Here is a 22397-nt window from a genome sequence, read left to right on the forward strand (position 1 = left end):
GTCCGAACGGCTTTCCTCTACGGTGAGTTGGAGAAAACAATCTTCATGGAGGTTCCCGAAGGTATCAACACAGACGTGTGCCACTACGATGTGAATGGTGAAATGGACAAGGACGACAATGTAGTGTGTTTGCTGAAGAAATCATTGTACGGGTTAAAACAAGTTCCACGTTGTTGGAACAACAAATTTAAAACATTTTTGCACAAGTTTGATTTTTGAGAAACCGAGGCCGACAAGTGTATTTTCATCGGAAAACGCGGTAAGAACACGGTGTATTTAGCTATCTTCGTTGACGACGGGATAGTGGCCCATAAATCTAAGGAGGTCCTTGATGTAGTTCTAGACGAACTGAGCCGTGAGTTTGACATTACAGTCGGTGACGCAAGTTTGTTTGTCGGTTTAGAAATCAGTCGTGATAGAAAGCAAAAGAGTATGTTTATTAGTCAATGCTCTTGCGTAAAAAATATACTCAAGCGATTCGGTATAGAAGACGCGAAGACTGTTAGTATACCCGCTGATCCGAATGTAATTCTAAAGCCTGTAAAATCCGAAGAAGAACGTCTGAGCGAAATATCATATTGAGAAGCCGTTGGTTCACTTATGTTTTTGGCAATAGTAACACGTCCGGACATAGCCTTTGTAGTAAGTCATTTAAGTAAGTTTCTGAACAAGCATAATCAAAGTCATTGGCAAGCGGTCAAGAGAGTATTTGCATATCTAATTGATAGCGCAAATGTCGGGATCAAATACAGACGTAACAAAAGCAAAAACGAACTTGTTGGTTACACTGACGCGGATTATGCGAGCGATCTAGAAACTCTGCGGTCGACAACGGGTTATGTATTTTGTATGACAAACAGACCTGTGACGTGGTCGTGTCAACGACAAAAATTAGTGACATTAAGTACCACTGAGTCTGAATATGTGGCAGCAGCAACAGCGGCAAAAGAACTCATCTGGTCTGGAACTCACAGAAAATTATTAAGCGGAATTCGATGTGAGAAAGCAACCGTGCTACATGTTGACAATCAAAGTAAAATTAAGTTAGTTCAAAATACCGAATTTCACAAAAGAACAAAACACATCGATATCCAATATCACTACTTGCGTGAGAAATGTGACAGCAACGAAATTCATATCGAATATGTCTCACCAAAATTACAGAAGGCAGATATATTGACCAAGGCTTTATCTCGAAACAGGTTTAAGGAACTGTGCGAAAGCCTGAGTTTAGTAACTAAAAAGACTACATACTAAGGTTCGAGAAAGATAAAAAAGGGCGAAAGTGTTGAGTATCTTTCTTATTCTTCTGTTGTTCGGTCTCAACGGAGACGGAGGGGCGCCGACCACGAGAGTGGGAGAACAGGCGAGCGTTTTAGTTAGTTAGTTAGTTAGTTCATAGGCAGCTCACATCCGAGCATGTTACGAGTATATAACTATAATACATTTATTAAACTTGTTGTGCCTACCTGCGCATTAGATTCTTCTACCCAACAAAAACCTTCTGCCTAAAATGCGCGGCGTATACCGGGATTCCGAAGACGTGCTAAAAAAAAAGCAGAGAAATGAATAAAACGTAAAATAAATGTATAAAACGTAATTTAAATGTATAGATACTTGCGATCTCTCGCACGTTTCAGTCTGGATCGGAACGTAATAGTTTGCCATTGTTTATACCGAGAGAGAGATGCGTTGTCTGAGAACCGTTTGAACGAGCGACTGATTCAAAACTGATCGTAAATTGCGACGTTTGTAGGAGGATTAAAGCTTCTGCAATTGTAAAAGAGTGGGGGAAAACTTCCCTTTCTATCAAACAATTTCATCATCATTAGGAACGTTAAAATAACGTACATAAAACATGACGTACATGAAACGTGAAACATGAAAAACGTTAAACTAAACGTGAAAAACATGAAATAACGTTGGAGAAACGTTAAATTAAACATGAAAAACGTTAAACTAAACGGGAAAAACGTTAAACTAAACGTGAAAAACATGAAATAACGTTGGAAAAACGTTAAACTAAACATGAAAAACGTTAAACTAAACGTGAAAAACGTTAAACTAAACGTGAAAAACATGAAATAACATTGGAGAAACGTTACACTAAACATGAAAAACGTTAAACTAAACGTGAAATAACGTTGGAAAAACGTCGATGTAATGGACGGGAAAGGAATAAAAAAAACGTCATATATTACATTTATTCATTATGTTTATTCATGCAATTGTGTCCACCAATTGAAAAGTTTGAATACATTTTGTAAAGCACAATGTTTATTCGTACGGTGTTGCCTACATTGGAAAGTATTAGCATCATCAAGATTATTCAGATTAGCCACGTCTTCGTAATCCACATCCAGGCTCTCGATGTATGCGTATTCTCACCGACTGTCCAGAATCAATTCTCCCAGCCATTCTCGTTTCTCGTGCCCTTTGACGTATACAATCTCCTTGATTTTCAGTACTCAGTACTGCAGTTGTAATCACTTGTCTTGCTTTCAGGTACGGAACTACCCCGTCAGTGCCCCATCTTAGCCCATGATGACAGGCAGCAGGCCAAGAGGCGCAAGATCTTTCCGATTTCATCAGGAATTTAATCCCATGGCTGGAGACTGTCAAAGATATAATGCGCGAGAACGTTTCCCCCTCTAAGAGCAGCGAATTTTTTTACGACGAAACCACTTAATCGTTCAAGGAGAAACCTTGCAGATCCACGAACGTCGGCACGGACATGTCGCGGTCGAAACGATGACTGTGGTCCACGTCAATGTATCTTATAATATATGCGTGGAATTAAGTGATTTTGCGCACAATGTTTGTCAACGGGTTGTACTGAATCACGCGATCGTGTATACATTACATAAGCAATAGACACTAGTATTTTCTGGAACGTTATCTTTTGTCTCAAATTTCAATCGCACGTCAACGGTTGCGCTCTTGATTGATTCAATTTGTTGACTACAATCTATTATTATGAAAGGACCGTGACGTATAAAGTTCGTCACGGTAAGATTCGGCTCAAAACACTCGTATCCGAGGTAGGTTTTGCAGAAACGTACATACATGTACAGAATAGCCTATTTATTTTTACTAATATCTAAATTCATATTTTTATAAGGATAACTATCAGAGTTCAAGTACAGTTTCACGTTGATTAAATTGCAATGGTCGAATCGGCTCGTGTCCTCGGACATTATGTTTTTTCGACCGGTTTGCAGAGCAAAGATGACATATCGCGGCTTCTCGAGTTGAGCGGCGACTTGATAGCCCACGAGTGCTTGGTCGTACGTTGCAAAAGCAAATACATATAAAGATTTCACGAACGAAAAGCCATGCTGAGGTATCGTCCGCTCTCCAATGTGCGCAGCATTGAAAGTTTATTTATCTCATTTAGTATCACGTGCGGCATTCGCCACTGAATCTTAAACAATTCTATCACAGGCTCTACCGCTGAATTGCCCTTCAGGGAATTGTTATCATTGCGCACTCGTATCAAGATCAATTCGTGACCAGCGTTGATCACTACTCGACGGTAATCCTTGCAGAATCCCAACAACACGTAGAGCGAAACGCAAAAATTGAAGTAGCCATCAGCGGTAGTCAACTGTTCTTCCCAGCCAGCATTTCGCAGAATCACGCTTTTGTCGGAAGATAGCGTTACATAATTTTTGAGTGAGCTAGTTATGCCCACGTTTCTATTACGATCAATCTCGACACCGTCAAGTTCATATATTATCTCGTCAAACATAAACGCAACACAATTATTTTCCAAAACCACGTCACCGCCGGCCCCTTCAGGTTTCTTCCTTTTGTCAGCCTCCCTTCGACATATAGGAAGCTCTCGTACAAATTTTGTTGCTGTATTCTTATCTCGTCGCTGTGCCCGTACGTTGTGTTTGCATGCGGCGAATAAGCATGGGTCTCAATCTTGACGATTCGATCGTCAAAGATTGGCTCGTCTCCGATATTTAGAATATCTGTCATTTTTTTATCAAGATTGTCGTACTGCGAATCCCAGTGATTGTAAAAATTTAACGTTTGATGCACTGAGCTTCTTTCTCTTCTTAGTTGATCGAGTCGGATTATCAATCGATGATGATGTCACCGTTCTTGTAAAAAATGCGTTATCTCTCTTTGCTTGCTCAGCTCCACTCAACACAAGCATCTCATGTGTCACAGTTGCGTTATCGTTTTCGAACATGCAACCTGACGGTAATTTCCTCCCCTCGAAAATCCAGCAATCGTCCATTTTGATCGATAATGCGTATGGTAAGATCCGCTTCGTATAATCACTGGCAAGTAAATGACAGTTGCAGGCCTTTCACTGAGGGCTTATATCCTGAGGGCACGCTCGGCAAAAATTCATGGATCGTATGCACATGCGCACCGTTATTGTATGCACCTGCGGTGATACTACATTCGACGCGGATAATATTTACGTTCATAATATTAATTGACAAGTCCGATTCGTGCCATCTACGTGGTTGCAGTGTACGCTTCAAGAATTCCAGTAGCGATCCAATGCTGTTGGCTTTGTTAAAGTTTATTTTGTAAGCGCATCTAATTTCACATTTCATCGTGTTATGATTAGCTCGAATCACTATCGGCAACTCTCCTTCCTCGCATCATTGATCACGCCGATATCGCCGCGGACAACTAGCATGTCACCAGCATCGGGCGCGTTGCGTCGTGGATGTTTCTGCAAAATTGCGCGTTTCAAAAATTCGTTAATGGCCGGCAGCTTGTATGATCCCTCGGGTATCGTAATCTCCACATCGTCTTTGCCGAAATAAAATTTATTGTTTGAGACATTTACGTTCGGTATTGTGTTATAAGTTTCAAAGAGCGTTAAACCGAGTTTGTATTCGGCATCGGTCAAATCTATCGCCGGAGAGTAATTTGCAGCGAGAACGCTGCTCTTTCCGCTCAGCGTTATCGTAAACGACATGATGGAAAAAGCGCTTGACGAGTACTGAGACTCTTCGACACCTCATCAATCTTTTTAAAAGTCAACAATTTGAAAAAATCTTAGGCACATTTGTCCGCAGAAATTTTGATTGTATGTCTGATAGGACGTTCGGTTGTACTCTATCGTAACATTGCTTCCGAAATATCACACCAACTCTTGAGGCGGTCGAAGATTGCCAAAGCTGTCGAAATACACAATGCGGTTACTCCTCTTTGCGTAAGCCACCCAGTGCGTGCTAGGGCCCGTGATATCGTCCAAATTAACGATACCGCTCTCGTTTTGACGTATGCCATTCGTCGGTAAAGCGTTACGCATATACACGCTTCTAAAATACGATATGTGCATACGTCTCGCCCCATTGCACGTCGGTGGTCACGCCCGCGGGCATTTTTATCGTCTTTTTTTTTCTTTTTGTTGATACCCCCTGTCCGCATTTATACGGTCCGAGATAAAATCCTCGTTCGTATTTATAAGATGCCAAGTATAGACCGTGATCTTGTTCCATCACGCGATTGTGACGTTGCAGTTTATCAAGTTGACCTCGCGCATCTTTGCGGGCGCTTACCGCTTTCGCTACATTTGCCGCTCCACCGATCAAAGATCCTAGAACGCCCAACATTGGCAGAATCGGTAACATGTCACCTTGTTTTGCCGACGGAAGTATTTGTTTTTTTGTCATCGTCGTCGTTTTCCTCTTTCTCGTCTTTGCCTTTATACCTATGCCCTATGCCGATCTTGGTCTTGACCTTTATCGCTGCCCAGATCGCTGCAGCGGCGGCTCTCTCGCTCAAAGTCAAGTCTCTTGCGGTAATGCGTTTCCGTGCTGACGCTGCTGACGAGTATATTGTCAGCAGCGTGTCTATCGACAAATTTGTTACTCTTAAAATACGCAATATCGTGCTTGCGGCACGCTGCATCCAATAGATTTATGCCTGTGTTGCCTCTGGCTAATCGTTTCTTCAGCCGAGTGCCCAGACCGCAAAATTGATAGCTGAGGATACGTAACTTGAAAAAAATCGCGTTTATCGTTTGATTCAACAAACTTCCGGTTTTGCTCGACGTTGACATTTGCTGCAATCTTTTATCCTTGGTGCAGGACCGTCGATGTGCATACGCTGCCAAGGTTGATTATAATGCTCGTCGCAGCGACGATAACTTTCGGGTCCACCTGTATATGTTTCGGAAGCTTTTCCCACACAAAGTCGATGTAATTACCGTACACGCGTAACAGCACGACTTTAGGTATATATTGCAACTGCTCAGCGCTAAGGTCCAGAATATTGCTGGGATGTGACAGCGCGAGAAACATTTTTGATACTGAGCGACTCAAGATTTCACACATCTATAAATAGTCCCTCGACGTGTCACGCGAGTTTAGTGTAAAACATGAAATTCGTGCGGCAGTCGCTGACGATACGCATCACAAACTGCGACGAGAAATTGCGAAAGATGGTTGACGGCGCGCAGTTGCGGAAGCACGGTGAAATACTGCCGAGTACTATCCGCGCAATAATTGCGGGGCCATCGTTGTGCGGTAAAACTAATGTTCTCATAAGCTTGCTGGAAAGTCCGCACGGTGTACGTTTCAAGAATGTTTATATTTATTCCAAGTCGCTGCAGCAGCCTAAATATCAATGTCTTGAAAATCTGTTGACATTGTCGACAAAATCGGCTACTTTACGTTCTCCAATAACAACGACGTTATTCCACCGAGCGAGGCGCTTCCAAATTCAATCTTCGTCTTTGACGACGTTGCGATAACCAGAATGCAGTGAGAGAATACTTTTCAATGGGCCGCCACTCGAATGTCGACTGCTTTTATCTTTGTCAAACGTACGAGGATACCTAAACATCTGATACGCGATAACGCCAATCTCCTAATTCTGTTTAAACAAGATCTAGAGGCGCGGTCGCGTCTCGCGCTAAGTCCACGTTTTAGCGAGACCGACCCTCTTTTACGCGAGTCAGCGAGTTTAAGCATAACGAGATTATCAGATCTCAGTAACGGCTCAGTAACGAACCGATCAAGTTCTGATTAGTCTCAATCGATAGCTTGGGGGCGAATTGTATAAGAAAAGTGTTTTTGTTTTTTCTCTCCATGCTTTACGTGCGAAAGTATCGCGACGCAAAGTCCAAATCTTGGCATTTTTTTTTTTAAGATACGTCATCATCGCCAAGCGAATTTTGTCCAGTACATCTTTTCGACACGAGTAACGAGTGGCGCTCGTTACTACACTATCACCCCCATGCAATCATGTGATACATCACGTGGTCATGACCATGATTGCTGTGATATTTGATATGATGGGTTTCCTAACCTGTAAACTCAATCGTCAATAATATCTCGGTTCGCGGAGCAAACGACATATTTTTTCTGCCGAATTTGTTCGTGTAAATGAATATTTTGAATGGATTGACGTTTGAAATAAGTGTCAAATGATTGAATAAAGATGTGAAAATAATTCTAATGCCTGTTGTACATGTAATTTTACAAGTTGAGTTTTAGAAGTCTTAACGCTGTGTGTTCTCTCTGGTTTCAGAAATTTGTGACTATATTAATTAATAAGTATGGTAAGTACATTTTGAATCCTGTTTATTAAAGTTAAGAAAATAAGTGTAATTTTTACAATGTATATAGAGTTCACTGAACTAGTTAAAATAATATATGATATTAAATATGATCACTCGTGTTACAAAATGAACTATCTCGTATAAGAGAGAATACCTTTTATAAGACGCTTAGTAACATTATTAAATATCAGATAACATAGCGAGATTAACAAACATATTATCATATTAATTTACAATTAACATTCACTTTGTAACAGCGAGCATATTTATTATCAAGTATTATTTTAACTAGTTCAATGAACTCTATATACATTGTAAAAGCTACATTTAATTTTTTTATTAACTTTAATAAACAGGATTTAAAATGTACTTGCCATACTTATTAATTAATCCAGTCACAAATTTCTGAAACCAGCGTGAACATGCTGCGTTAAAACTTCCAAAACTCAACTTGTAAAATTACACGTACAACAAGCAATAGAATTATTTTTATATTTTCATTCAATCAATTGATACTTGTTACAAACGTCAATTCATTCAAAATATACATGTACATTAATGTTAGTGCCAAAAAATTATGATTTAGAGGCAGATCTGAGAAAGCAAAGCACATTTTCCTTGAGAAAAGTACGAAGATTGAAGAAAAGTAGGAAGACCAAAACAGATTAAATAATGCACATTTGGTTTAATTAGTTTTGTTTTGTTACCATATTCATATGCACTTTGTCAATCATATATTATAACACTTGGAAAATTTGATGCACAGCACTCATAAGAGCATAATACTTTGTCTAGACAAGAAACATATTATTTACTGTGGATGAAGCAGAGGATTTGATAATAAAGACTTTCATTCTTTTCATTTTACACTGGTGAGAAATTGATTTTTGAAAATTTAATTATATTCAAGTAGGCAGTTTTATGTTCACGTAAGCAGTTTTTGAAATTTTGAACTTCTTGCTTCTGTTATATGTATATATAAAAAATATATGTGTACACACACACACACACACATATATATATATATATATATATATATATACTACTGTGTCCAAAAAGTAAGGTGACATTGCATTTTAAATCTCCCGCGCGCACGGATTTGGAGGAATAAAACTTTTTTTAGGTTGGTAGGACTGTCTTTGACATCCAAGAGAAGTAACACGTCAAAATATCCATTAGTGTTTGAGATACGCATTGTTTTGTGAGCTGCTAAAAGTGAATTTCTCGTTTTTTGCCATGTCTACATTTGTTGAGCAAAGAATTTGCATTAAATTTTGTTTGCGGAATCAAATTTCTGCTGCAGAATCGTTGCGGATGCTGCAGAATGCCTTTGGCGATAAGGTTATGTCGAAAAAAAATGTATACAAGTGGTACAAAGACTTCCATGAAGGTCGAGAACGTGTTGAAGACGAGGAGCGTTCTGGGCGACCATCAACCGCAACCGACGAAGCTTACGTCCAAAAAATTAAAGATTTGGTGTTGGAAAACCGTCGTTTAACCATTAGAGACATTTCTGATGAGATTGGCATATCAAAAGGCTCGGTCAATTCCATTTTGAAGGATGTGTTGGCTCTCAAACGCGTCAAATCTCGACTGGTACCAAAATCATTGAACTTTTTGGAAAAAAGGCGCCGCGTTGAAGTGTGTGAAGCAATGCTTTCCGACTACATTGACAAGACAAAACGCATTATCACTGGAGATGAGACTTGGATCTACGCTTACGATCCCGAAACAACCGACCAATCGAGTGAATATCGTGCCAAAGGTGAGCCGAGACCAAAAAAACCACGTCAAAGTCGCTCAAAAATCAAGGTTATGCTGACTGTTTTTTTCGATTATCGTGGTGTTGTGCATTACGAGTTCCTTCCGCCGGGCCAAACAGTCAATAAGGAATATTATTTGAACGTTATGCGTCGTTTGCGTAACGCTATCCGACAGAAGAGACCGGAATTGTGGCGAAACAACACTTGGTTTTTGCACCACGATAATGCACCGTCACACACTGCGCTGATTATTCGTGATTTTTTAACCAAAAACTCGACTAATATCGTTCCACAACCACCGTATTCACCTGATTTTGCTCCATGCGACTTCTGGCTATTCAGCAAACTCAAGCGGCCGCTCCGGGGACACCGTTTCGAGTCGATAGAAGAGATTCAAGCCGCTGCGAAGAAGGAGCTAAAGGCCATTCCTGAAATCGATTATTACAACTGTTTCAAAGATTGGAAAATCCGTTGGAATAAGTGTATTATATCAGGGGGGGATTACTTTGAAGGGGACGAAATTGATTTGCAAGAATAAATAAAGAATTTTCGAAATAAATGCAATGTCACCTTACTTTTTGGACACAGTAGTATATATATACAGGGTGTCCCAAAATTTGCGCAATTGGAGTAGAAGACGTGATACTTCACGATAAAAGAAGCAACTTTTTCCTTTAGCAAAATTGCGTGCGACAAGTAGTTTTTGCAGGAAAGCACGTTAAAGTTAACGAATAAGCGTTCTTATAGATAAGAAAAGCAATAAAAAGAATTAACTTACGAAAGAATGCAATAAATGAAACACTTGTAAAATGCGTTATAAAAGTAATTACGCAAAATAAATTACAGATTAAGTTTCTTTAACATTTAAGTAACATTTTAAATAGTTATAATTTTATAAGTTACTATAACTATTATATTTTACAACATTGTATTTAAATTATATTTAGATATCTAGCAACGCCAAGTTTTTGTAGTTTAAAAATTTTTTATTTCAATAAAATTTTATATTTTTTTTCCTCTTTAATTTTTAGCCATCACCACTTGGGTTTTATTTGAAAAAGTAAAGATACTATCACTTGGATTTTATTTGTTAAAAGTAATACAGCAGTTATTTTAAACAGTACATCAATATATTCTCTTTATAATTGGCGCAATTTAAAGATTTCATACATTTTTTTGGGAAAAATACATTTAGGTTGAATTAAATTTAAGATATTTATTTTTAAGTAAATACGACTTGGGTTGAAATAGAAAGATTTTTCAATGATAATACAGATAGTACTTAGGTTTTGTATAAAAATTATAGAGAGTACCACATAGGTAACAATAGGACAATTTTTCAATAAAGATACAAAGATAGTATTGGATTTCCAAAGACACTTGGATTTTGTAGAAAAAAAATAAAGATTTAAGAGTACATACACATACTTGGCGCCTTTTTTTATTTTTTTTGAAAAGGTAATTTTGTATAGTACCAACCTCAAACATGTTTATAACGATCACATAAACACCGACATGTCGTACGACGAATTTTGTGCTTTCTGCCGTGCTTGTTGACAACAAAAGTATGGATTTCTAGTGATAGACAAGGACAGCGCGCTTAGTAACGGACAATACAAAATAGGATTTAACGAGTTCGCGGTACCACAAAACGATTAGTCGTTATCGATACGTCAACGTTAAATGACAAACGTTAAAATGGCGGAAAATAACAAAGACACTCGCAAGCGTGAGCAACTCGCGAGGGAGATTGAAAAAAACGAGCGATGCAATCCGCAAAAAACATCGCGCTTTAAAATCCGGCAGGATCGAGGAGAAAATTGCGATAAAGAGACGTTTCAAGCCCATCGTCGCCCCACTAAAACAGCCCTAGTAGCACAGTACATTGGCTTTACATTGGTTAACATTGGCGAAACATTGGTTATGTTGGGAGTACATTGGCCAATATTTCCCAACAAAGAGCCAATATTGGTCATAGAATCAATTGCACATGTACTTGTAATTTGCTCGCCAATTAATAAACAATATTGCATTTACATTGGAGGTGCATTGGCCAAGATTTGCCAATGTAAAGCGAATATTGTTTATTAAAGAAATGGTAATGTACTGCCAATATTACGAGTCTACAATTTTACAATATTGCTCTTACATTGGAGGTGCATTGGCCAAGATTTGCAAAGGTAAAGCGAATATTGGTTATAAAAGAAATATTAATGTGCTGCCAATGTTACGAGTCAATAATTGTATTGTAAATATTATCAATAAACAAAATAGGTTCATAAATGAAGAAACCTCAATCTACATTCTAATAAGCAAACAATATTTTTTAATTGTTTAAAAAAATTTTTTTTTATAAAAATTTTTTATATTTAATTTGTATTATATTGACATATATTTTCTAATTGCATTCTTACTCAAACAAATAACAAAAAGGTTATTCCAGATACTATTCCGCATTTGTGAAATTAGTAAAAAAACTATAATTTTGTTCATATAAATAATGTGCTTTAATTATACATATTCCATTTTTTCGATAACGTACCCTATGATCAGAAAGTACCGGGAATTTTTTATTTAAAAGTACCGCGCATGCGGGAACCGGTTTATTTTTTTTTCTTATGTTGGTACGACCTTAAGACGCACATCTGTCAGGTTTTAGTGCCATCCGATCATTAGTGTCTGCCTGGCGTTTGTTTACATCAGTCAACTTTTTTCATTTTGCCGCATTTTACCATGAATAATTTTGTTGAACAAAGAGTTTGTTTGAAATTTTGTGTTGCGAACAAAATTTCGTGTGCCAATGCACTAAAAATGTTGCAAAAAGCATTTTGCGAATCTGCTCTATAAAAAACAAGAGCATACGAGTGATATAAAGACTTTAAAAGTGGTCGTACAGTGGTGGAAGATTTCCCTCGTTCCGGACGTCCATCGACGTCGAACACCGATGAAAACGTGAAGAAAGTGAAAGAAATGGTGATTGAAAATCGTCATACCAGCTTAAGAGAGATGTCTAGTGAACTTGGCATTGCATATGGAACGGCACAGCATATTGTGGTTGTGGGTATGAGACGCGTGACAGCCAGGCTCGTTCCGAAGGATCTGAATTTCTTGCAAAAACACCACCGAAAGACAGTTGCTGAAGAGATGATTTCTGAAGCCCAAAGTGATCCAACCTTCATGAAACGGATAATTCCGGGCGACGAGACATGGGTCTATGAATTTGACATGGAAACAAAGCAACAATCGTCCGAGTGGCGCTTCGAAGACGAGCCGAAACCGAAAAAACCGCGTCAAAGCCACTCAAAAGTGAAGGTGATGTTGACTGCTTACTTCGATTGCCAAGGCGTTGTGCACTATGAGTACCTTCCACCGGGCCAGACAGTCAACAAAGAATATTATTTATCCGTTTTGAAGCGTTTGAGAGATGCTGTACGTCGCAAACGGCCGGAAATGTGGGCCGACAATTCTTGGATTTTGCATGATGATAACGCACCATCGCACCGAGCCCGAATTGTACTGAATTATTTGACCAAACATCAAGTAAATACTATCAAGCAAGCACCGTATTCACCTGATATGACCCCGTGCGACTTTTTTTTGTTCTCCAAGTTGAAGTTGCCACTTCGTGGAAAGAGATTTCAGTCGATCGAGGAGATCAAAGAGAATGCGACGAGGGAACTAAAGGCCATCCCTTCGTCGGCCTACCAGGGATGCATGGAGGACTGGGTCAAGCGTTGGCACATGTGTGTTGCTTCAGATGGATCATATTTTGAAGGAGATAAAATAAATTTGCCTGAAATTTAACTCTATTTTGTTTTATTTAAAAATTCCCGGTACTTTCTGATCATAGGGTATATTGACTTGATCTACCAGTTACATACACGTATCAGCACAAAGTATTCACAGGTCATTACGAGAGATCAGTTCGCAGCGATCACACAGGTCAAGCAACGTTCACCGGAGTCGCGACTTGGATGGGTGACCGCTTGAGTTGAAAAAAAATTCGACTAATATTGTTTAAAATGTCAACCTTCTAATATTGGACCAATGTTGAAAACCCAATGCACAACCGATATATAATATCGTTTTTTTTTTTCAATATTAAGTTAAATAAGGGTCGATATCATGCTTTGCAATATTGGACCAATATTGAAAATCAATTCACATCCAATAGATAATATTGGGTTGACATGATTTTTCAATATTGGACCGATATTGCAACTTCAATATTGGTTAAATAAGAGTCGATATCATACTCTGCAATATTGGACCAATACTGAAAGTCAATTCACACCCAATATAGAATATTAGGTTTACATTATTTCCCAATATTGAACCAATATTTTGTGCTACTAGGGAGAATGTTGAGAAATCTCAGCCGATTAAAAGAAAAGAAGAAATCAGGGAAGAAAGAATAATTAAGAAAAGACTGAGCGACGACGACGACGACGATGGCGCATCTTACGAATTATCAAAAGCAACATCGAGCAAAAAGAAACGTTTTGAACAAGCGTACGACGCGATGGATTCACTAGCGATAACGTCAACACCGCGTACAATGATCGGTCTTGCAAAATTAACGAAGAAGGCTCTCGAGAACGTTTTCGAAACCACAAACGATTTGTTCGAAACGTCTATTCAACATCAAATGCAAACGTTGGAAAGTCAAAAAACGTTGTCAGAGCATTTAGGCCCGCTCGGTCAAAAGTACATTAAAGATTTTCTCAGCGGTGGCGAAAAAGAGAAAATTATAGACACCGTGTATAGCGTTTGTCTCGACAAGGACGGAATGATGCTTGGTAATAAAAAGTTTGACGTGAACATCAATGATAACAAAATTATCGATGGCGTGCGATACGCTGGCACACCCGGTCTTTACGAGTTGATTTTTAGAGACTCCCCGATGATTTTCTCTATAAAGAGGACGATTTGCAAAAGTACAAAAGCACATATTGTTGACTACAAACGTACATAGACGTTACACCGAGGAGAATCGACTACGAGGTAACAAAGGATACAAGTATAGATACATGATCGCACCATTGATGTCAATCGAATCTACACCGAAGAGAACGAATAAATTCGGAAAGGGATTACCTCGCGATATGATACTAAACGATAACGCGATTGATTACGTGCACTGAGACGATCCCAACGAATTAGTAGATCGTCTACGATTGCTAGACGCTTCACATCGAGCGGGCAACGACGCTCACGACAACGAGTTGTTGTCCATTGTGGAAGAACTTCGTGAAGTCGGCATAATTATAAATTAAATTGCATACCCACGAAACGAATCAGACGAGAGGTTGACTTTGTTTGAGAAGGACGTGCGAGCATTGCGATAGACGACAAAAATGAGAAGCAATGAACGTCGAAAAGACGGTTACGAACGTCTAAGAAATGACTTTGAACGATTCTTAAATAAAAATGGAACGGTTCAAGAACGGTTGTCAGACAATTATCGATCGGCTCAGGATTGCTATGAAAAGACACAAGAACGAGTGAAGGATGGTTATCGAATGACCGTAGATCGAGTCAAGAATGAGTATGAAAAATTATCTAACTGACAGAAACCAGAAGACAAAGAAAAGTTATTAAAGAAAGACAGAAAATACTAATAAACGGAGAAAAAAATAACGTTTTTGACTATTAACGTTTTTTAAACAAAGTAGAGAAACTTTGCAATTCGGTCAGCATTATAAATTACATCGTGTAACCGTTAAACGAGTCAGTCGTAATGCAATTTGTTTACGCACCGAAATATGAGTTCATCAAAGAAAACAATAAGCTCCGAGAGGCGACGAATCATCGAAGAATTACACGCGTCAGCTAGACGCAATTTTCCTAGAAGACATGTTATAATCAAAGGATTCGACAATCTGTGGCAAGCTGATATCGTCGAGATGCGTTCCTATTCAAAGTATAATAGAGGTCATAATTACATACTTACCGTCATCGATGTGTTGAGTAAATACGCCTGCGCAGTATCGCTCAACAGCAAGGCCGGGCGCGAGACGGCTGACGCAATCGCCAAGATAATTCAAGAGAGCGGAAGATGTCCGAAAAATTTGCAAACAGATATGGGAAAGGAATTTTACAACGCCAATGTGCAGAAAGTCTTGAAAAAGCACGACATTAATCATTATTCTACATATTTGGTTTTAAAAGCATCGATACTACAGAGATGGAATCGCACACTTAAGAACGATATGTGGCGTATGTTTACACTTAACGAGTCGTACAAGTGGGTCAACGAGCTGCCGCGTCTGGTGTCGGATTACAACAACCGCAGGCATCGTACTATGCGACCAGTCGACGTTAATTCGGAAGTAGCTGAAAAACTCCTGGGCACTGTACGAGGTGTGATCAAAAAGTAAAGTGACTTTTTGAATTTTGCGCGCTCTGTACACTCTAATTTCAAAATTTTTTTTTTGTGTTGGTACACTCGTCACGATCATATGTTCACAGATTTGACTATATAGCATGTGTTGTTTTTATGTGAGAGGCATAAAGGTTAGACTCGTGTTTGCGTGCTCGGCGATTTTTTGCTGTTGAAAATAATGGAGCAGAGAGTTTGTATTAATTTTTGTGTAAAAAATGGTATTAAGTGTTCAAAAACTTTTGAAATGTTGACAGTGGCGTACGGTGAGTCAACTTTGAGCAAAAAAAATGTTTATAAATGGTATAAGTTATTCCAAGAGGGCCGAGAAAATGTTAACGATGAACCTCGCTCTGGACGCCCCAGCACGTCAAAAACTGATGAAAATGTTCAGGAAGTGAAAGAAATTGTGTTGAAAAATCGTTGAATCACGATTAGAGAAATAGCTGATGATCTTAACATATCGTTTGGCTCATGCCAATCAATTTTAAAGGATGTTTTGGGTATGACACGTGTGTCAGCGAAATTCGTTCCAAAACTGCTTAATTTTGATCAGAAGCAGCGTCGCATGAACATCGCCCAAGACATGTTGAACGACGTCAATGATGATCCTGATCTGCTCAAAAGGGTTATAACTGGTGACAAAACATGGGTATATGGTTATGACGTCGAAACCAAAGCCCAATCATCCCAGTGGAAGAGCCCAGGAGAGCCAAGATCGAAAAAGGCACGCCAAGTTCGTTCGAATGTGAAGGTTTTGCTCACTGTTTTCTTTGATTACCATGGCGTTGTGCATCAAGAATTCCTACCACAAGGTCGTACGGTAAACAAGGAGTATTACCTTGAGGTTATGCGGCGTTTGCGTGAATCAATAAGAAAAAAACGTCCGGAAGTGTGGAAAGAAAATTCATGGATTCTGCACCATGATAATCACGCGCACACGTCGTTACTAGTGAGTACTTTTTTGGCCAAAAACAATACTATCATCATGCCTCAGCTACCGTATTCACCAGACTTGGCTCCCTGCAACTTTTTCCTCTTCCCAAAATTGAAAAGGCCTATGAAAGGACGAAGATTTGCGACGATTGAGAAGATTAAGGCTGCATCGCTGGAGGAGCTCAAGGCAATACCCAAAAGTGCATTTCAGAAATGTTTTAACGACTGGAAAAAGCGCTGGCACAAATGCATTGTATCAGAGGGGGATTATTTTGAAAGGGATAACATAATTTTGGATGAATAAATGAATATTTTTTTATAAAAATGAAAAGTCACCTTACTTTTTGATCACACCTCGTATACCATTTATAAACATTTTTTTTGCTCAAAGTTGACTCACCGTACACGACTGTCAACATTTCAAGAGTTTTTGAACACTTAATACCATTTTTTACACAAAAATTAATACAAATTCTCTGCTCCATTATTTTCAACAGCAAAAAATCGCCGAGCACGCAAACACGAGTCTAACCTTTATGCCTCTCACATAAAAACAACACATGCTATATAGTCAAATTTGTGAACATATGATCGTGACGAGTGTACCAACACAAAAAAAAAATTTTGAAATTAGAGTGTACAGAGCGCGCGAAATTCAAAAAGTCACCTTAGTTTTTGATCACACCTCGTATATTTTTCTTTATTTATTGGTAGTAAATCGATTTCGCCGCCGCGCGGCAACTCTAAATACGGATACCGCACGCCCAGAGCGTAAGCCGAATCCGTCCGTACACTTCTCGACTCATCCGAGTCCATCCGTTTCCGTAACCACGAGTCCGTTCTTGTATAGTACGTTACGCCGTGAATTATATATTTTGTTCGCGAAACCAAAGATTGTTTAACCGAGCAACTCCAATTGCTAACTCCGAGCGCCTAGCGCATAACCCGCGTCCGTTTTCTCTAGTTATTTGAATCCGTTTCTTCTGAGTGTTTAGATATAAAGTGAGCTGCGAATAAATTGCGTCCGTTCTTTTAGTTTCACGCATTGTACAATCAAACGCTCCGGTACCGTAATACCACTCGTGTATCTCAATATTATCCGATACCGATATCGGAACCTTATGAGTATTTTGTACGAAACCAAAGAGTTCTAAGATTATTTTGTACACTCTAAAATACATTTAAGCTACTTTGTTTTACCATCAAACTACGGCGTTATCATTTAACACAAACCCGGACATCCGGCGAGCACATCCGAGCAACCGATCCTGAACACGATCCCGTAACCTCACCGAGAAACTACCAGAATTACAAATGTACTTTTTTCTTTTACTATTGTTCAGCTGTGAACTGATTAGTCGTGACAGATTGTTAATGCATGCGAAGTGGCCGCCTTGGCCACTTCGCATGCATTAACCTCAGCCTCTGTTATCACGTTCATCTTCCAAGTACAGTAGATCAGCATGCTTCTCCTTCTTATTCTTCGTGAGCCTAATTGAGAATACGCGTAGTTTCTTTTCTTTTCTATCAAATTTGGTACCGTACACGTTTACCGACACATCGTGCAAACGTTCAAATTTTCCAATGTCTTTCATATTTATTGGAAATGTTATGTCACCAAAATTCAAGACTTCTAGCGTAATGCGGATATGACGACTCGAGTGGGTCCCGATAGCGAACATCCCGATAGCACACAAACCACTCACAATGGCAGATGGCTAGAGATTTTTCGTAGGTTGGGTTAGATAAGTCAATATGATTGGTTGGTGGGCTATCGGGATGTGCGCTATCGGCACCCACCCTGACTCCCGGTCTGCATTTCTTTCAGCGGAGTACAAGGCGGCCACTACCGACCACGCGAAACACGCATTGTCTTTCGATTACATATTAATCACGGCACGTTTATTCTTTATTCTCCGCGGCAATTTGATGCAACATCCCGCGTGTATAGGATTATGCTCATTAATGTTTACCGTTAAATTCAGTATTCGCATAAAAGCCCAACCGTTATAGCGTTCTTGAAACTCATCGAGCATCGCCAACGTGATATCGATGACACTCTGCTCATACCACTCGCGCAAATTTGACGAACAATAAAGTTCATTGTTCTTCGTAGCGATATTTTTAATATTACGTTCATCATGATTGTTAACATATTCATCATTGAATACGGTGTTCACCTTTACACTATTATGTTCGCGATAGCGTCTCGCACTCGCTCAATTACCAGATCATTGGCGTCCTCCAAAAAATGTCGCGGCTCGATATAATCAATGTTAATAACAGCGCCAGTCACAATGCGATTCTTGAACGCGGCCTTGATCTCGCGCCATACAAGCGATTTTTTGTCACCGGCGCTAGTACTTGCATAATTGCCACCAATGTGCACGAAACGTCTTTCTAACTGCGCTTTTTCACCTTTGAGTCGCGCGATTCTTGATACAAATGATTGTCTTTTTCCCGCGGCGAGTTGAGGACGTTTGGCACTACAACCCAGATAACCAAGCTAGATTCAACACATTGGGCAAATTAATGCATTGCATGTTGTGAATTTGCATGCAATTTGCTGGCTACAGAATTTAACGTAAAACTGAGTCAGTAACAGAAGAGCAAAAAAACAACATCAGTTAATGAAATGTTAAGAGCAAACGTTTATTAATAGTAACATATCATGTTGACAGCAAACTGTCGGCTCGTCACGAGCTTGAATTCGTACCATATATGTCATAATGACAACAATATGTCAACAAAATGATGGCACGTATGATATCAAAAGTTTAATACAAGGAGTAGAATATTTTATGAATATTGTTAAAAATTCTAAATTGAATATTGTTAAAAATTCTAAATTGCAACTTATTATCGACAATTTGGTGACATGACAATATTTCATTCCGCCGTGTGTCAGACTCCACGCGAACAAGTGAGCGCTGGAGCCACCGCTAGGCGGCTACGCCGCAGGAATTTTCTCGTGAGTCAAGTGCGGCTACAGGCGTTATATCTAGGCGCCACCGCGACCGACTCCTCGACTCATACCGAGGTTCATACCTCATTGAGCTTTTTAGGAACTACATGTTGTAACAGCGAGGCAAATACTCGTTCTTTTTCTTTAAAAACATGACGTGTGTATGGAACGCAGTTACCACATAAAATTTTATATTTTTGGTGCAAAAATCCGGATTAAATCAAGTTATTTTTTTTTAGACGGTTTCAATTGTACATTTTCGGCAGGAAAACATCTTGAGACTATATTAATATTCTGGTGAAAGAATTTTACAAATATTGCAGCAGATATATACAAATTTCTTGCAAGAATTTGACCGCAAAATCTTTCAGAAGAATTGAGTATAATGAGGAAGCAGATTGTTTTGTTGGCAGAATCTTTCAAGAATCTGCTGCAAAATTTACTGCAGTTTTGCAGAAAATTACTATTAAGGTAGTAATTAAATTGCCGACAACAAAGCTTCACGTTTAGATATCATGTATGATGATGACTTGCTGACATTTTGATATCAAACACGTCAGTTGAATGTAGTGCACGCATGATAACAATTGGCTGTCAATTTGCTGAATTTAAATGAAGACTTTAATCACGTTAGAACAATAAACAGTTTGTAGAAACACCTTGGTTCTAGTTTAATGAAATTGAATGCGGAATAAGTGACAGCAAAATGTCATCTGATTACGCTCATTTGGCTATTAGGGAATGTTCTTTGAGCTGCGCGAGGCACTCATCGCATCGTTGCAACCACTTGAAACATTCAGCTAAATTTGCGAACTGCGAGCATTGCTCAAGCAGTTCGCGTTCCACTTGCTCACTATTTTCCATTGTTTCAATTATTAGTATATATCACCTTCTCGGAGCACTTGCACGCATTTTGTTTACACGATTTGCAAATTCGCTGTGCGCTTAGAATGTTACAGTGTCCGTTTATATATTTTAATTCACAAAAATTGAAAGGTATAGCGTATCTCCACCAGGGATCATCCTGCTCTCTGTTTCTTTTTTCAACCCACATTAAATAAATTAATCACTGCACGTGATTTGCGCTCATCGTCGCAGTTCTGTGGTGATGGTGTATACACGTTTATTGCAAGAAATTTGATGCACTGTCCATGACCAATGGAAATCGTAATCTGCAGAATGATATCGTATATAGAGATATTCTGGTTAATTTTTTTGCCAACTTGTATTTGTTTAATTGCTTTTCTTCACAATTATCAAACGCGCACAAATGGTCTAGTATGAGCAAATACAATTTCCTTTTCATGTAATCTGACAATCTACAAACACGTTCTGAGTTAATAATGACACCTTATCTCACTCTCGTTCACAGGTCCCGCGTATACCTAATTCTCGATCGCGTAAGAATTTTACTGGCGGTACTCATCGATCGGTTTCTTCTTTTTTTTCATCTTCCGGTGTAAACACATTATCGAGAACTTCCAGGATATTTTTGAGATCAAAGTCTATAAATATATTTAAGTCTCTATCAGGCACTGCGTCGTCAATATCCATTTTTGACTGCGTTTAATGTGAGTCTCAATACGACAAACCATTTTTTAGAGACCAACTATTACGACTGATTTGGTGTCCACATCGAGACTGATCGTATAATACATTTGCCAAACTTATAATCGAAACATGAGTTTTGTTTAATCAATCGAAATATTAACGCTCCCCTCTTGCATCATCTAAATATTGTTTCAACGTGCAGCAACCGAACTATTGGCGCTTATCTTTACTAAGAAAGATAGCTTGCAAGATTAGACATGCCACTGGGCGGCAACCGCGTACGAAAGAAAGCTCACGTAAACAAATCTAAATATTATTTACACGTGTCATTAAAAGCCGGACTATCAGCGCTTCTCTTTACTAAGAGAGAAAGAGAGAGAGAGAGAGAGAAAGAGAGAGATATCTAGAAACATTCGACATGCTACTGGGTGACAACCGCACGAAAAAGAGCTTATGTAAACAAAATCTAAATATTATTTCAACGCCTCATTAACACAGCCAAAAAAGCTGTTCGGCGCTTTTCTCTCTCTTGCATCCATCTTAACCAAAATTTATTAAAGGATAGCGAACGGTGGCGGCGGCGGGCCCCGCGAAAATAGCCGCGCACACCCCATAAAATATTTGCCATCGTATCGCTTATCCCCCCCCCTTTCTTCCCCCCCTCGTGATGACGGACATTTTCGATTTCAAAAGTACAGTCTTACCTACCTCCTTGCGGTGTGATTTATTATGTTTATGTAACAGAGGAACAAGTACATGGTCCATGTTTACATTAAACGGTCAGTTGCCTCCACGCGGCACATTTCAAAGGTGTCGAGTTTTGGTCAAGAATGTGGTCCTTGAATCGTTATCACTGTTTATTTAAACATTGATTACGCAGAACTACCGGTTAGGTTCATACACGTGTCCCCGGTTACACCCCTCCTCGCCCCACCCCACCCCGATTTGGTCCACCCGCGTGATCTTATCTCCGGTTAGGTCCCCCCGCGAGACCCGAAATATTCCCCCGCTTCCCCGCATCCCCCTGAGATTCCTGAGTTAGAATCCACATATGTATTCTACTGTCGGGCGCGTCGATTCCGAGGCGGCGATACTTGCCGCGGCAACGGCAGGCGCACGAGGGGTTTTTTCGGCGGACGAGAATAATGACTTCTCGGGGGCGGAAGAGACACGATATTGCGACTCCACCTCGTGGCTCATTTCTACGCGTGAAGCCAATAATTCCAGTGTAGCGAAATTAAAGAATTCATCGCGACG

The 22397-nt window shown here is 39.4% G+C and overlaps 2 protein-coding genes across 2 annotated transcripts; both read left to right on the forward strand.

The window, feature by feature from the left end:
* Positions 1 to 600: 600 nt before the first annotated feature.
* LOC120356954 (secreted RxLR effector protein 161-like) lies at positions 601 to 1257 on the forward strand. The gene has a single exon (XM_039445979.1). The coding sequence runs from the start codon at positions 601 to 603 to the stop codon at positions 1255 to 1257; it is 657 nt and encodes a 218-aa protein (XP_039301913.1).
* A 7600-nt stretch (positions 1258 to 8857) lies between these two features.
* Positions 8858 to 9531, forward strand: LOC120356968 (protein GVQW3-like). Its single transcript, XM_039446046.1, has 2 exons — positions 8858 to 9308; positions 9482 to 9531. Exons 1-2 carry the CDS (start codon positions 8858 to 8860, stop codon positions 9529 to 9531), a joined length of 501 nt encoding a protein of 166 aa, XP_039301980.1.
* Positions 9532 to 22397: the final 12866 nt, after the last annotated feature.

This window comes from Solenopsis invicta, chromosome 1, assembly GCF_016802725.1.
Source record: "Solenopsis invicta isolate M01_SB chromosome 1, UNIL_Sinv_3.0, whole genome shotgun sequence".
In the NCBI taxonomy this organism is placed as follows: Eukaryota; Metazoa; Arthropoda; class Insecta; order Hymenoptera; family Formicidae; genus Solenopsis; species Solenopsis invicta.